Here is a 15,628-nt window from a genome sequence, read left to right as displayed (position 1 = left end):
GGGGGGCTTCAGAGGCCCAAAGGCGGCCCGCGACGGAGGGCAAAGCGGAAAGCCGGCCGGCCAGCCAGCCGGCGGGACCCAACGATCTCTCCCAGCGCCCGGCTCTCCCCACCTCCACCCCCGGCCCGGCGGAAGGCGGGCCTCGGCGCCGCTGCCTCCCAGCGGCCCGCCCTGCCCGATGCCGCTTCTCCCAGCCGAGGGCGGCCCGGCAGCCGGAGAGGGCGGCCCGCTGGCCCGAAGGGAGGAGCCGCTGCCCAGCATTGCGGGGTGGCGGGGCGGGCTCGCTTGGCAAGAGGGGGCGCTCTCGGGCCCGCCAGCCAGCCTCCCTCCACCAGTACGGGGCAGGGCGAGGCGGGGCGCCGGGCGGGCCGCCTTGTGGGTGGAGGCGCTGAAATAGAGGCGGGCGGGCACGCGCCCCGGGTCCGCCAGGAGGGAGGTCTCGGCCAGGTAGAGGAGCCCGATGCGCGGCGGCGGCGGTAGCAGCAGCAGCCAAGGCAGCCGCAGCAGCAGCAGGAGGCGGAGGCGGAGGGCGTGAGCCTCGCAGGGCGGGCCAGGCGCCTTCTTCCCGCAGAGCTGCCGTTGCCCGATGGCTACCCGGGTGTTGAGCATGAGCGCTCGCCTGGGGCCCGAGGAGCCCGTCTTCGCGCAGCTCAAGCCGGTGCTGGGCGGCCGGGAAGGGCCCATCTTCGCCCCGCCGGCTCCAGAAGAGCTCAAGCCGCCGCAGCCGCCCGGCGCCGCCCGGATGCCCGGCGAGGAGATGGTGCAGGTGAGCGAAGCGCCCGCGCGTGGGGACTAGCGGCGGACAGCGGCGGCGGCTCTGGGACAGACTTCCCCGGGGCATGGGCAAAGGGCGGGTGGCGGCCCCGGCGGCTGGGCTGCTTGGGTGTGTCCTGGCCTCGGCCGAGCTCCGGCGGGTGCTGGGTGGGGCAGGCGGGCGAGCGGAAAGGAAAGTGAAGGAAAGGGCAGGGAAGGGAAGGGGGGGGGGGGAGAAAAGGAAAGAAGGAAAGGAAAAGAAAACGAAGTGAAGGAAAGGACGGAAGGGAAGAGAAGGACAGGTTAGGGAAGGGAAGGGAAGGGAAAGGAGAAAAGGAAAGAAGGAAAGGAAAAGAAAACGAAGTGAAGGAAAGGACAGGGAAGAGAAGTACAGGTTAGGGAAGGGAGGGGAGAAAAGGAAAGAAGGAAAGGAAAGGAAAAGAAAACGAAGTGAAGGAAAGGACAGGGAAGAGAAGGACAGGTTAGGGAAGGGAGGGGAGAAAAGGAAAGAAGGAAAGGAAAGGAAAAGAAAACAAAGTGAAGGAAAGGACAGGGAAGGGAAGAGAAGGACAGGTTAGGGAAGGGAAGGGAAGGGAGGAAAGGAAAGAAGGAAAGGAAAAGAAAACGAAGTGAAGGAAAGGACAGGGAAGAGAAGGACAGGTTAGGGAAGGGAAGGGAGGAAAGGAAAGAAGGAAAGGAAAAGAAAACGAAGTGAAGGAAAGGACAGGGAAGAGAAGGACAGGTTAGGGAAGGGAAGGGAGGAAAGGAAAGAAGGAAAGGAAAAGAAAACGAAGTGAAGGAAAGGAAAGTGAAGTGAAGGAAAGGACAGGTTAGGTTAGGGAAAGGAAGGGAGAAAAGGAAAGAAGGAAAGGAAAAGAAAACGAAGTGAAGGAAAGGACAGGGAAGAGAAGGACAGGTTAGGGAAGGGAAGGGAGGAAAGGAAAGAAGGAAAGGAAAAGAAAACGAAGTGAAGGAAAGGAAAGTGAAGTGAAGGAAAGGACAGGTTAGGTTAGGGAAAGGAAGGGAGAAAAGGAAAGAAGGAAAGGAAAAGTGCTGGCCCATCCGGAGCGCCCCGGTCTCCCGTGGGTACAGGGGGCTCGGTCCGCTTTCCAGGGGCCTGTCCCGGTAAGGGGCTCTGCAGGGGCCCCACCCGCTTGGGCAACCGTTGTGCCGGCCGCTCTTCCCGAGGATAGCCGGACGGGGCTTTCCGTCTGTCCCCCCCCCTCTTGCCTTTCGGACCTGCGGGCACCTTTCCAGCGCGGCCGGGCTCCGCGGCTCCTCTTTCCGCACGTGGCCGGGCGGGCGGGCGGGCCGGGTTTCCCCCGGGCCCGGGGCCGGGTGCCTGCGCTGGCTTTCCCCGGCGCGCTGCCCCTCCCTTGCGGCGGCCGCGGGCGGGCGGGGAGAGCGGCAGCTGCCACCTTGTGCCCGGCCTGGCTAAAACCAGGCGGAGCGGCCCGCGCTCGCTCGCTCGCTCGCCCACGCAGTCATTTTAGACGGGCCCGGGGGGGGGGGGCCCAGCTCGGGCGGCTGCCCTTTTTGGGAACAGCTGGCCAGGCTAAAGTGGGAAAGCCGCAGGAGCCGCCAGGGAGGCCGGCTCCCACTCTCGGGGCGCCCGTGGGGAAAGCTTCCCTCGGCTTTTTCCTGGAGTGGATGAAACGGATGGAAAAGTCGGTGGGTCCCTAACGCTGGGAAGCCGAGTGCTGGCTTTGCCCACGGCTTTGCTTGGACACCCCCTGCCCCCCTACGGAGGCATAGGGCAGGGGTAGGCCACCTTGGCTCTTTTATGACTCGGGGACTTCAACTCCCAGAATTCCTGAGCCAGCGCAGCTGGCTCAGGAATTCTGGGAGTTGAAGTCCCCGAGTCATAAAAGAGCCAAGGTGGCCTACCCCTGGACTATAGGGAGAATCGGGCTCAGGGAGGGAGGGGGGAGACTTTCTTCTTCTCTCCTCCCCCCCCATAAAAAACACCCCCAAACCCCAACAAGCACAGCAGCTCCGCTGTGGTGTAAATGAGAGCGGCGGAAAGGCCGCGGATAAACCGCGGCCGGTCTCAGTTCTGACAGGCGGGCGGGCGAGCAGGTTGAGGGGGTGGGGGGGAAGCAGGCTTGGGAAAACCGCGAGGAAAAGCCCTTTTCTCAGGCCTGGCCCGGCTGTGACCCGGAGGGGATGCGGGCTTCCTTCCCGAGGGTGTTGAGGGCAGACGTGGGGAGGGTCGTCCCGCGGCGCGCGATCCCTGCTTGGCCGGGCGCGGGTCGCGGGGCTGTCCTGGGAATCCCCTGGATCCGCGCAGGGTCGTGGAAGGGGGGTCTCCGAGAGCAGGCATCTTCCTGGGGGACAACGAGTGAGAGAGGTGTGTGTCTGTCTGTCTGTCTGTGTGTGTGTGAGAGAGAGAGAGAGAATGAATGTAGAAATGGCTGAAATCCGCTGTCTCTGAAGCCTCCTGGTCAGGTCAGGTCAGGTCAGGTCAGGTCAAGCTTTAGGATCGCTTCCACCCCTGCGCGTGCCCTCTCTGGAAGTTGACCCCCAAGCCCGCAAGTCTGAGAGGGAAGGCCTGCGAAAAGGGGCCTTCCAGTCTATTCCGGTGGGTGGGAAACTTTCTCGGAGAACCTCACACCCGGGGACCCGCCCTGGGGTAAAGCGAAAGCCTCCAGAAGATCTTGGTGGCTTGGGGCAAGGTCTTTAGTTCTCTCAAACCCCAAAGTGTTTAGAGACTCTTAAGTCGCTTGTTTCACAAGAGATTTTCACACCCTAGCTGCTTGCGTGTCCTGTCCTCCCCGTGGGAAATTGTTGTGATCTTCTCTGTAAGACACCCTCCCCCCCATAAAAAGTTACACAAAAGTAGCCCTACAATTTCCTATTTGATTTTTATTTCTTCTTTCCTTCTCAGCTTTTTTTTTTTTTTTGGAAATGCGTTTGAATGTTAGTAGCTCGGGTTGGTAGTTCGATGTTGGTTTGAGTTCCGAGCTTTGAATTCTCCTCCAATGTGACCAAACATCTGCAACCAAATTGCCAAGCTCGGAACTCAAACCAACAACCCATAAACCTTTTTTGCCTGCCTGCCTGCCTGCCTGCCTGCCTGCCTGCCTGCCTGCCTGCTATCTATCTATCTATCTATCTATCTATCTATCTATCTATCTATCTATCTATCTATCTATCTATCTATCATCTATCTATCTATCTATCTATCTATCTATCTATCTACCTACCTACCTACCTACCTACCTACCTACCTACCTACCTAAGAGGGGGGGGGAGACAGCCTTAATGGCTTAAGATGCCAAAGAGTCCAAGCCAGCAAAGTGTCTGCATTCTTGGAAGCCTTGATTAAAAAAAAAAAAGATCCTCTAGATGAAATGTAGAAAATGGCATGCGGTGCTTTTTCATAACTAAAGGCTTTGCCACCCAGTTGTATCACTTGCTATAATTAGCCTTCCAAGATAATGTATCCAATAGTTTAATTTTCGCTTTTGATTCTTGTACCAAACGGCTTTAAATAGTTATTCTTACAGTATATGCCTCTTCTTGAAGGTGTAGTCGGGTAGGAAGGTGAAGCATGTGTCTGTCAACGTGAGGTCCTCCTATCGTTCTACTTGCTTTTCTTAAAATAACTCAGTAAAAACTTTCTGTTTGGACTGGACGAAGGACCTGCTTTTTTTGAGGAATGTTCTTGCAAACTTAACTCAAGACCTGAACAATTCCCGAAAGTGAGTCCTGCTGGTGAATTTGAATTTTAATCTCTGTTCCTGCTCAGGCCGCTATGTGTTCAAGGTAGAGGCATCTCAGGAATAGACGGGGGTTTCTTCGACTAGCCTCTGGGTGAATTTCCCCCCCCCATTCTTTGCACTTCTGGATCATGAAGACTGTCTCCTGGATTAAATTTGAAGGTGGCTTTTCCAGGGTGTGGTATAATTTGTAAGAAATCTCATCCCGGGCTCGATTTTTTTGTAAAAATGTGTTAAGGTTCGTAACGATTCCAGGCGGTAAGCTTATCTCGTTCTCTTTCTCTTTGTTTCTCTTTTTGGCTGATTTCGTTCTCATCCAGACCCGATGCGAGATGGAGAAATATTTGACCCCCCAGCTTCCTCCCATGCCCTCCCTCTCCGAGCACAAAAAGTACCGGCGGGACAGTGCCTCGGTGGTGGATCAGTTCTTCACCAACGGTGACGGGGTGCCTTACAGCGTCAACATGAACCTCTACCTGCCGGACCTGTCCCAGCTGAGGACGGGCCTTTTCAAGGCCCCCAGGGGCCCCGCGACCCACATCAAGACGGAGCCGGTCGGTGCCTTCAACCACCAGAGTGAGGCAGCTCCTGTGGCCCCCAACTCTGCCCAGGCGCTCCCCGAGTTTACGAGCATCTTCAGCCCCCACCAGGCGCCGGACGTGAACAGCCTCTTCATCAAGCAGGAGATGTCTGCCGTCGATCTGTGCCTCTCTGTGCCTCCGCCCCAGCAGGGCCAACTGTACCAGCTCCTCAGCTCTCCTGATTTAGACCTGCCAAATGCAGCGGGCATGGACTCCCTTAGCAACGTCTCCCTGTCTTCCTCCATGACAGGCCTGAACACCCTCTCTCCAGCCATGTCCCAGACCCCCATGAAACCGTTCCACGGGGTTCCTCCCTGCACGTACGCTATGCCCAGCCAGTTTCTGCAGCAGCCAGCCACCTACTTCCCCCCTTCACCCCCAAGTTCAGAGCCTGGGAGCCCCGACCGGCAGGTGGAAATGATGCAGAATTTAACCCCGCCTCCGTCTTACGCGGCCACCATCGCTTCCAAGTTGGCCATCCACAACCCAACCTTGACCGCCAGCCTCCCCATGAATTCGCCCAGCATCCCGACCGTCAGATATAATCGGAGGAGTAACCCCGACTTGGAGAAGAGACGGATTCATTACTGTGACTACCCTGGTAAGCTTGAGGAAGGGGAACAGAACAAATTCTCCCAAGGAAACAGGCCTCTTAGGTAGCTAGCTTTTCCTTCCGGAAACTCTTCCAAATGTTTTCTTTCTTTTCTGCAACATGGCGGCTGATCTGTCCTCACCGAGCATTTTGCGTGTTGTTTCGAAAAGAAGAAAATGTTTAATTAAAAACAATGCACCTTAAGCATAGGCAAGGTTTGAATGTAAATGGAAGCCAACGTCATAAGCCAGCATTCCACACCTCACATCTGAACAATTCACATGAGCTTGTTGGCTGAGAATGATGGGAAGTGTAGTTCACTCGCTAAGTTGGAGAAGACTAACAGTCGTAGCGACTTGAAGTCGTAGCTACTTTTTCTTCATGTTTTTTGAGCCCTGCCAGCAGCATTTTCCCTGATTTAACTAGAAACAGGTTGAAATAAAGGGTGAATGTTTTCCCAGGTAGATAGCAGATTCTGTTAATAATAATAATAATATAAAGTTGGAAGGGACCTTGGAGGTCATCAAGTCCAACCCCCTGCTCAGGCAGGTAATCCTATACTATTTTGTTACGTGTTAATAACTGATTTTGCTGTTGAACACACAGCTTATAAGAGAAGTGGATAAAATGTGAGATGCATAATTATGGGAACTAGAAGATTCTTGATTGATTAATTCAACTTGCACGTTTAGGATGGTAAATGTACTGAGTTGAAAATGTAGGTGTGGTTGATTGTGACTTGTGTGTATCACTAGCAACTCCCTTTTTGCTCTGGGCAAAAGCTAGACATTGGAATAAATTTCTTAAATATATTAGGGCCACCAATTAGAACTATCAGAAGCATTGCAGCTTTTGGGTGATTGTTACTGTTTTCTAGCCATTAAATGCACTTGACCCTTAATGTCTCTTTCTGATTTTCTATCTTAGGTTGCACTAAAGTGTACACGAAATCGTCCCATTTAAAAGCACACCTGCGAACTCACACTGGTATGTGTTGTTGTTGGTTTTTTTTTTTTTGCTTGTTATGATTTTACTATAAGTATAAATTAGCCATCCTGTTTTTCTCTGCTCTGCTTGAAAAGGTTTAACTTGATTTGCTTGAAACGGAAGAGTTATAAATCAGTCACGCCGGTTACTAAAATGAAGAAGGACACTTTTAAAGCTTTAGAAAATAAAGAGGGTGAATTTGAACAGTGAATAAATACCCTCTTTGAAGCTCTATTACTTTCCACTCACCCTCCTCCACCCCAGCCCTTTCCAGCTGAATTATGCTGCCATTTAATGCGTGCTGTCATTTTTTTTTGATGGAATCTCTGTGCATCAAACCTTAGTTTAGCTCCATTAAAACCATGATCGTGACACATGCTTGGGGTTACGCTGCAAATCTCAAAGGCCCTTATTCCCTATTCATTTCATAAAATATACTGTATATTTTAAAAAAAGTTGATTTCCTGCCCAACAGCCTGCCTTCTTCTGCCTTCGGCTCAGCGGGAAGGCCTACATCAAATTAAATAAATGATAAACATTTGTTGAAGTTCCGTTCCACGATAAACTCGGCTTTCTTTCTCGAGCTGAATGAGCAGACTTAGCATGCGATAAACTTGATAAATCTGGTCTGAGATTGCATGTACTGTTGACCAGGTGTTGTCAGCTGGAAACTTAGCAGTTGTCTCCTCGTGAAGGTTTGGTGGAGGTTCATAAAGCCAGGCTGTGTGGCCAGTTGATTCTGCATATATGGGTTTTTCAGGGGTTATTGAGTCAGTCTGTATAGGATAAAACACTTTTCAAAATAGATTACCATTTGGTGGTTCTTTTGTGTGGAAAACAAACCTGAGTCAGCCTTGAAATATGAGGTCAGATCGACCAGCAGGAGAAGCGTCTGTCAGCTAAACGGTTCAGCACAGATTTGATATAACAGCTAAAATCATCTAAAAAGCGTTAAAACCTTTTGAGCGACAACCCTGAAATTTTGTTTCGGTGGCAAAGCAATTTTGAGTTGTCAGAATGGCTTGGTTGCTGCGGTTTATGAAATGTTGGGTTTGCAGTTGAAATGGCTCCCTTCACCCTCCTTGTTAAGAGCTGAATCTGATTTTTAAATGGGGGAAAAAAAATGATCTGAGTCTGGCTTCGTCTGTGGAACAAGGGCCCGTATTCAACGTTTGCTCATTGTGGAATGACTGAAATATCTCCGGGCAAAAAGAGTTACTATGGAAATCAAGTTTTGATAAACGAAGCCCGTTCTTTCTCAAAAGAACCAAAGCAGAGAGAAAAGGTTAACAGCAACAGTCATAAAGCAAGTTTTCCTAATGGTTGGCAAAAGTTGCCGAGCCTCAATTCTCACCCGGGATGGGAAATTTTACTCATCTAGGCTTCCCTGTCTTTGCTGAGTAGTTTCAGGGGATGGCTGTTGAAAATTTGGGATTATTCATCCTCCGACAACTCAAAACTTGCTGTGCCATCAGGTTCCTCAAGTTGAATAATCCCAAATATATATTCAGGTTGAATAATCCTCAGGTATTCCCCCCCCCCCCAAGCCTAGACTTCTGGGGACACCCAGCGAAACACAAAGCGGTCTTGTTGTTCCTTGGCACCGTCTTACTTGCTTGGGCTTAGCGTGGCTTGCAGCCGAGGCCAGTCTGAGTTCAACAAACCATAGTTTGTTTGTTTGTTTGTTTATACAATGTATTGGCTGCCCACCACAGGGCAACTTCTGGGCGTCTTACAATGTTTATGGTTCAAAAGTACCAAAGTCACCGATCTGTGTGGGCTGTTCATTCTGGTCTCACCCGAGTCGTCCAAGAGAAATCTTTTTCTTCCCGTTACGCCCCAACGAACAACTTCCGTCAATGTGGAAGGAGGACTCTCTCTGAAAAAAAATGGGAGAGCGAAGGTACCTCGGGCTTCTGTTTAACTGGCCTTAGGCAAGGAGCAGCTGTACCTGGGCTGCTTTGCTTGCTGGAGGCTTCTAGAATTTGAGAAAGATTGTGCCCAACAACAGGGCTGAAACTACAATCTTTGCCACCGTGCCAGAATTACATGTGGGAAACTTACACGTCTCTCGTTTTTTGCCCGACTGCAGGTCCCTCCATCTCTCACCCCGAGCCCTGTGGTTTTGGGAACAGGAACGATTTCATAATAGGCATGCCCGGAACCAAAAGCTTCTACAAGTGTTTCCTTACCCGTGGTTACTATAAATATTTGGGTGCAAAACGTAGTAACGTTTTTCTAAACTCGAAAAAGTTGTGTAATGCGCTCTAGAAAACCTTGTTTGAAGAGTTGGCTAAAAATAAATAAAAGGGTTGGGTTGTTTGGGCAGCCTGGTAGTAGACTAACTGTTGGAATGTTAAAATGCCTTATTTCCCCCCGCGATTTGTTTTAAATCATGCATTAATTTTAAAAGAACAGATAGTCCAGGGTTAGGCAACCTTGGCTCTTTTCTGACTCGTGGACTCCAACTCCCAGAATTCCTGAGCCAGCATGGCTCAGCTTGGAAACCTCTCCCTTTCCCCTCAGCATGGCTGGCTCAGGAATTCTGGGAGTTGAAGTCCACGAGTCAGAAAAGAGCTAAGGTTGCCTACCCCTGAGATAGTCCTTGAGTTATGGCCATCGTAGGGATTGGAAAATCGGTTGTTAAGTGGTACAGCGATTACGTAAAGGCATCGCGTACATTTTTGCACCTGATTTTGCAGCCTTTTTTGCTGTGGTTTTTGAACAAAACACCGCAGTCATTAAATAAGACATCTCATTGACATTTGCCATGCCAGACGATGGCTGGGAAAGTTGCAAATGATGATCACTGGATGTTGCAACCGTCATAAACAGATGCCAGTTGCCAAACATCGTAAGAGAACGTTGTGATGGTTGCCAATGCAAGGACGGGCTGTAAAAAAAAGACTCCTCGGTGCCATCGTAACTTCAAAGGCTCGCTAAACAAATAGTCATAATTCGAGGACTATCTGTAACCCGAAACAGACATGTTCAATTCCAGAAGAAAGCTACGACTAAGCTGATACTTTGTGTAAAAAACGTATTTCGTTCAAGTCTGGCTTTTAAAAAGTAAGCCATAGTCTCTCTCTTCTTTTCTTTTTTTTCCCACATCTAGTCCAATAAGCCAAACATTTTGATTTGCAAATTATTACGGCTCTGTAGACTCTACGCCCAAATCCACCTGCACTATAGGTTAGATATGTGTGAATCCTGCCTCTTTTGCTTTATAGTTTTTGTGTTCAGGGTGTGGTTGCAGCAGCGATAATTTGCATAGTCCTGCTCTCACTGACCTGGGCTTTTGATGGCAATGATAGATTTAATAAAAGAGAATATTTGTAGCTCAAGGTTGAAATAAGGGCTCCCGGATGCTCTCTGAGCTTGGTTGTTGTCTTGCAGACATTTCATTACCAAACTAGGTAACATCGTCAGCGTTAGTGCTAGTACTGATGAGGATCTTATCTTGTTTGGATAATGAAACATCTGCAAGAAAAACAACCAATCTCGGAGAGCACCAAGGACCCTCCCCCCCCCCAGTGATAAAAATCTGTTTGCCCAAATGCACTGCCATTCCCAAGGTCCCCATGGCTGAAATTATCAGTGGAGAATATCATGCAGGAAAGGGTGTTTTCTAGGGGAGAAATCTGAGCTTTCAAAATAAAGCTTGGTTTAACCGATTCTACCCAAATGCCAATTTGTCCGGCATACTTGCTTGGCTTAACTCATTTTTTTTTCTTTTCTTTCTTAAACAGGGTTCTTAATGAACCCTGCAACTTGAAAGCTTTAATAAATGTAGGTCATGAAACGCAGGTTATTAAAGTTTTGTGTGATACTCTTTCCAATCTCCCCGAGGGCTTTCGCAAACCTGTTTAGCCGGCTCAACTTGTTCTGTAGTATCTGTGGAGGTCCATGGGTAGTTCTCGGTCTTCCGAACAATTCCTCTTAAACCTACTGTTATCCGCCCTTCTTGGCAATCTGTCATTTGGGTTCTTTTTTCTTTTCTTTTCTTTTTAAGAAAAAAAAAAAAAAGAATTAAGTCCGCAGCCGCCACTGAAGACGTGTTTGGAAGTTGAAATGGAAAGTGTGCTGCCTTCTTTGTATTAGAAATCCTGGCCCCTCTCATGCTATTTATTTAGGAACCTGTCTCCACCTGAATAGCATTCAGGGACTTTAATGGCATTCCTTTGCGTGAAGAAAGGCTGACGGGCCCGAGCGGTGGGGTGGAGTTGGGGAGCAGGCGGGCAAGGCGACGGGGGGGGGGGGCTGCAGAATCTGGGGACCTGGCAGGTTGGCACCTTGCTTGGCTGGGGGGTGGTGGTGGTGGCAAGGACAGGCTTTGAGATGGCAGCCTCCTGTGTCGAGGCAGCAGGACTGCAGATGTCGGCAACTGGTTTCTGTTTCTGCTCCTCACAGACTTAAGCTCCTGGGTGTAGCAACTAGTGCCTTATCTTCAGCCTGTGAAAAGCATAATAATAATAATAATAATAATAATAATAATAATAATAATAATAATAATAATAATAGTAGTAGTAGTAGTAGTAGTAGTAGTAGTAGTAGTAGTAGTAGTAGTAGTTAGTAGTAGTAGTAGCAGCAGCAGCAACAAGAACTGGTGGGATCATAAAATAGAGAAAGTCATAGAAAATGATAAAGTTAAACTGCTCTGGGACTTCAGAATTCAAACAGACAAGCACCTGCAACATAACACCCCGGACTTAACAATTGTCGATAAGAAAGACAAAAAAGTCTGGATAGTGGACGTGGTAATGCCTGGAGAGAGCAGAATAGATGAGAAAGAACTGGAGAAGATAACAAAATACAAAGACCTACAAATAGAAATAGAAAGACTGTGGCAAAGGCAAGCAAGGGTAGTACCAATAGTAATAGGCGCCTTGGGTGCAATCCCAAAACAACTGGAGCACCACTTGAACACCATTGGCATTGACAAATTTGCCATTAGTCAATTGCAAAAGGCAGCCTTACTAGGAACTGCTTCCATCCTGCGACGATATCTCTAACACCATCAAACATCCACATCTGCCTATCCCAGGTCCTTGGTAAGGACTCGATAGGTAGACAAAAATGCCAAATCCAGTCTGAACATCTGGCTGACTGTGCAATTATTCTTATTCTTATTCTTAATAATAATAATAAAAAATTGGAAGGCCTATTTCAACCAATGAATAGAGCTGGAAGGGATCTTGGAAGTCATCTAGTCCAACCCCCTGCTCAGGCAGGAAACCCTATACCATTTCAGACAAATGGCTGTCCAGTCTCTTCTTAAAAACTTCCAGTGTTGGAGCATTCACAACTTCTGGAGGCAGGTTGTTCCACTGATTAATTGTTCTAACTGTCAGGAAATTCCTCCTTAGTTCTAGGTTGCTTCTCTCTTTCTCTCTTTGCTTCTTGTCCTGCCTTCAGGTGCTTTGGAGAATAGCTTGACTTCCTCTTCTTTGGGGTAGCCCCTGAGATATTGGGATACTGCTATATCATGTCACACCTCGTCCTTCTTTTTGTTAAACTAGACATACCCAATTCCAGCAACCCTTCCTTGTATGTTTTAGCCTCCAGTTCCCTGACGTAACTTCATTCCGATTCTTCGGCCCTCTAGGAGAAGGGATTACATCTCCCCTCATCCTCAGCCAGCAGAATTATGGCGGCTGGAGGGTGACGGGCATCCATCAGCATCTCTGAGAAAGGGCTCCAGACTGGGAAGGGCTGAATAAGAAATTTGGTTTTGGAATCCGGTCACCAGAGAAGGAAGTTGAATTTTGGCAGCATCTTGAGTGGGGCTGTTTGGGAACCTATGGTGTGTTTCTAAAAAGTGATTCCACTGGAGCAAACACATTTTCTTGTCCAAAAACTGGTCTCTTTACCTAAGGCAATGGAGGGTAAGAGCTATGGCTTCACCCTGGCTCAGAACTAGCAGGGCTTGGCCAGATGCAGAAGTGACCCAGAGTTGTGGTTTGTTTAACCCTGGTTTGCAGTCAGACTTCCTTGAATCCCTTACAAGCTAAGATAAAGCCTAGGCCAGGGGTAGGCAACCTTGGCTCTTTTATGACTCGTGGACTTCAACTCCCAGAATTCCTGAGCCAGCATGGCTCAGCTTGGAAACCTCTCCCTTTCCCCTCAGCGTGGCTGGCTCAGGAATTCTGGGAGTTGAAGTCCACGAGTCATCAAAGGGCCGAGTTTGAAGACCCCTAATGTAAAGTGTCTCTGATTGATGCACCAGTGTTGATTTTTTTGGAGGTGGCTAGCACCCTTTCAAGAAAACTATAGTGGATCTTGAGCAGAAACAATGTGGTCAAGATCATAGTTTATTAGCTTGATTTTAAAACCGATCCAAGATCTTAAGACAGGTCCACTTTTTTTTTCCCCTCTTGGGTCCTCACAGATTAAACCGCCAAGGTTCCAGGGGCTACCAAGTTAAGCAACAAGTTAAACCTGGTTAATTTTTAATCCACGTTTGCGGGCTTTAAAAGCCTTATATACCTCCTTCAGTTGCTAAGTAGCTTTGTTGAACTGAGATGATTGCAGGAGATTTTTATGAGTAAGATGCTTGAATTCATGAGCTAAATGCAAGGGTGAATTTAAATACTGTCCAGTGTTGGTGGGCTGGTTTTGAAATCTGGGTCATTCTGCTTTCTTTGATAATGTCTGATGAATGTTAGCCTTTCTGCTCTTAGTCATCTCTGGGATGTCCCGTGTTCAAAGGAGTTGCAGATGAATTAGTTTGGACCTTGTTGGAAATCCATTCCTCCTTGTTTGTTATCAATTCTTTCCTTGCCCTGAGATTTATTTCCAGACCCCTACAAAGAAGGGGGGAGCCAGACCCACTGAGCTATGAGGGAAAGTCCCAACACCTGATTGAAAATCTTAAGATCTAACAGGTTTTCCATAAAAGTTGGAAGTGACTTGCTTGAAGTTATTTCTGGAAGCATACAGAGAAGGGAAAAAGAAGAAGAATGAGGCTGACCTGGTAGTTTTCTGACACTTTGGTGCTCCTGTGCAGTTAAGTAAAAGAGGCATATGTTTGGAAAGAGAGCTAAAGAACATAAAAACTTTATCCCAGCAGTAGCCACTCTACAGAGTGGTCAGCACAAATATGCGTGTGGATAAGCCACCTCTTATTTTTCAGACCAACGTGGTAACGCACACGTACCTCACCCGTTTTTAATCCAGAATAAGCAATCCTCAGAAATAATATTTAATCTTAAAATGGTTGTTATCACTGGAAGGGGGAGACAACTTTCTTCAGAACACATTCTTCTGGTTTTCCTGAACTGCAAATAAATACCTGTGGAGAGCAGTTGGATGCATTTTAAAGACACTGTCTTGCAGTGTGTTGGTCAACCCTCACTTCTCCGGCAGTTCCAGGCTTGACTTGTGTGCATATTTTGGAGAAGATTTTGGGTTGTCTGTCCTGTCAGTTTTGGCTGATTACATTTGTTGGACAGAAATTTTTTTTTTAATTTTTTTTTTTATTGAATACAAAAGAAAAAAGAAGAGATTATAAAAACATTGAACATGGTACATCGTCTTTGACATACATCTCCATCTTGTCAGTCCATACTATACATTTAAATATATACGATATATCTATATACAGCTGTACATTCCCAGTATCTACCTCTACTTATATCTCTTCTGTTGACCCCATTCTTTTTCCCCTCCATTTGTAGAATTTATTCCAGATTCGATAAAATTCTGTTTCTTCCTGATTTTTTAGTTTTTCAGTTATCTTGTCTAGTTCTGCGCAATCCATAATTTTCTTTATTAGTGCTTCCCCACTCGGTGCTTCCATTGCTTTCCACTTTTGAGCAAATAAAATCCTTGCCGCCGTTATCACGTGTACGATTAGATATGCGTCACCTTTATTTACGTTTTTCCCTCATATTCCTAATAATAATGTCTCAGGTTTATATTGGATGCTTTGCCTAGTCATTTCTGTTACCCATTCCCAGACCATAAGCCAGTACACCTGTGCTTCTCTACATGTCCACCATACATGAAAAAATGTGCCCTTTTCTTTTTTGCACTTCCAGAACATAAGTGAGTATCCATTATACATTTTGGCTAATCTGGCCGGAGGCAAATGCCATCTATAAACCATCTTATAGAGGTTTTCTTTATATGATGTCGCCAGTGTAATTTTATTATTTCGTTCCCATACTTGCTGCCATTGATCCATGTTTATATTATATCCTAAATCCATTGCCCATGTCACCATTGTTTCTTTAACCTGCTCCTCACATAGCTTATATTCCAACAAGTATTTATAAATATTTTTAATTTGTTTTTTCTCCGGGCCTAGCAGTATTTTATCTAACCCCGTGTCTTGTCTGTTAATTCCCCACTCTTGCTTATCCTTCATGTATCTTGCTTGTATCTGGAGATAAGACCACCATTCCAAGGCTATTCCTTGTTGTCTTAACTCTTGTTTTTGTTTTAAGTGACCTTCTTCGGACAGAATTTTTTTTTGATCTGAGGCAGGATGGATATAGCTCAAGAAAGGGCACTGGATAGCACAAGAAAAGATTAACGCAAAATGAAGTCTCACCCGCTCGAGTAACTCTGAAGTTTCCTTGGCTTGCACCTGGGGCCAACCTGTTCTGATCTTGAGCAGAAAATCAGACCCTTTCAGAGATGAGAGATCCCAGCCTGTAAATGCTTTCTAGAAGGAAGGACTCACTGGAGAAGGGCCTAATGCTGGGAAAGATGGAGGGCAATAGAAGAAGGGGACGACAGAGAATGGGGTGGCTGGATGGAGTCACTGAAGCAGTAGGCGTGAGCTTAAATGGACTCCAGAAGATGGTAGAGGACAGGAAGGCCTGGAGGAACGTTGTCCATGGGGTCGCGATGGGTCGGACACGACTTCGCAACTAACAACAAAGGAGCACAGTGGTTAGAGTGGTTGGAATGCTGAGTAGGAGGATAACAAGCCCATGTTCGAGATCCGGGAGCTGCTGTGGGGCGGGGTTGAGTTCTCGTTCCTCACT

The 15,628-nt window shown here is 47.9% G+C and overlaps 1 protein-coding gene across 1 annotated transcript; it reads left to right on the top strand.

Moving 5' to 3' along the window:
- The first annotated feature begins 586 nt into the window (after nucleotides 1-586).
- KLF5 (Kruppel like factor 5) lies at nucleotides 587-12,323 on the top strand. Its single transcript, XM_015832333.1, has 4 exons — nucleotides 587-766; nucleotides 4,796-5,657; nucleotides 6,576-6,635; nucleotides 12,241-12,323. Exons 1-4 carry the CDS (start codon nucleotides 587-589, stop codon nucleotides 12,321-12,323), a joined length of 1,185 nt encoding a protein of 394 aa, XP_015687819.1.
- The last annotated feature ends 3,305 nt before the right edge of the window (nucleotides 12,324-15,628 follow it).

Source organism: Protobothrops mucrosquamatus, unplaced genomic scaffold, assembly GCF_001527695.2.
Source record: "Protobothrops mucrosquamatus isolate PMUCROS unplaced genomic scaffold, P.Mucros_1.0 scaffold2, whole genome shotgun sequence".
NCBI lineage: Eukaryota > Metazoa > Chordata > Lepidosauria > Squamata > Viperidae > Protobothrops > Protobothrops mucrosquamatus.
This window is presented reverse-complemented; position numbering and strand designations above follow the sequence as displayed.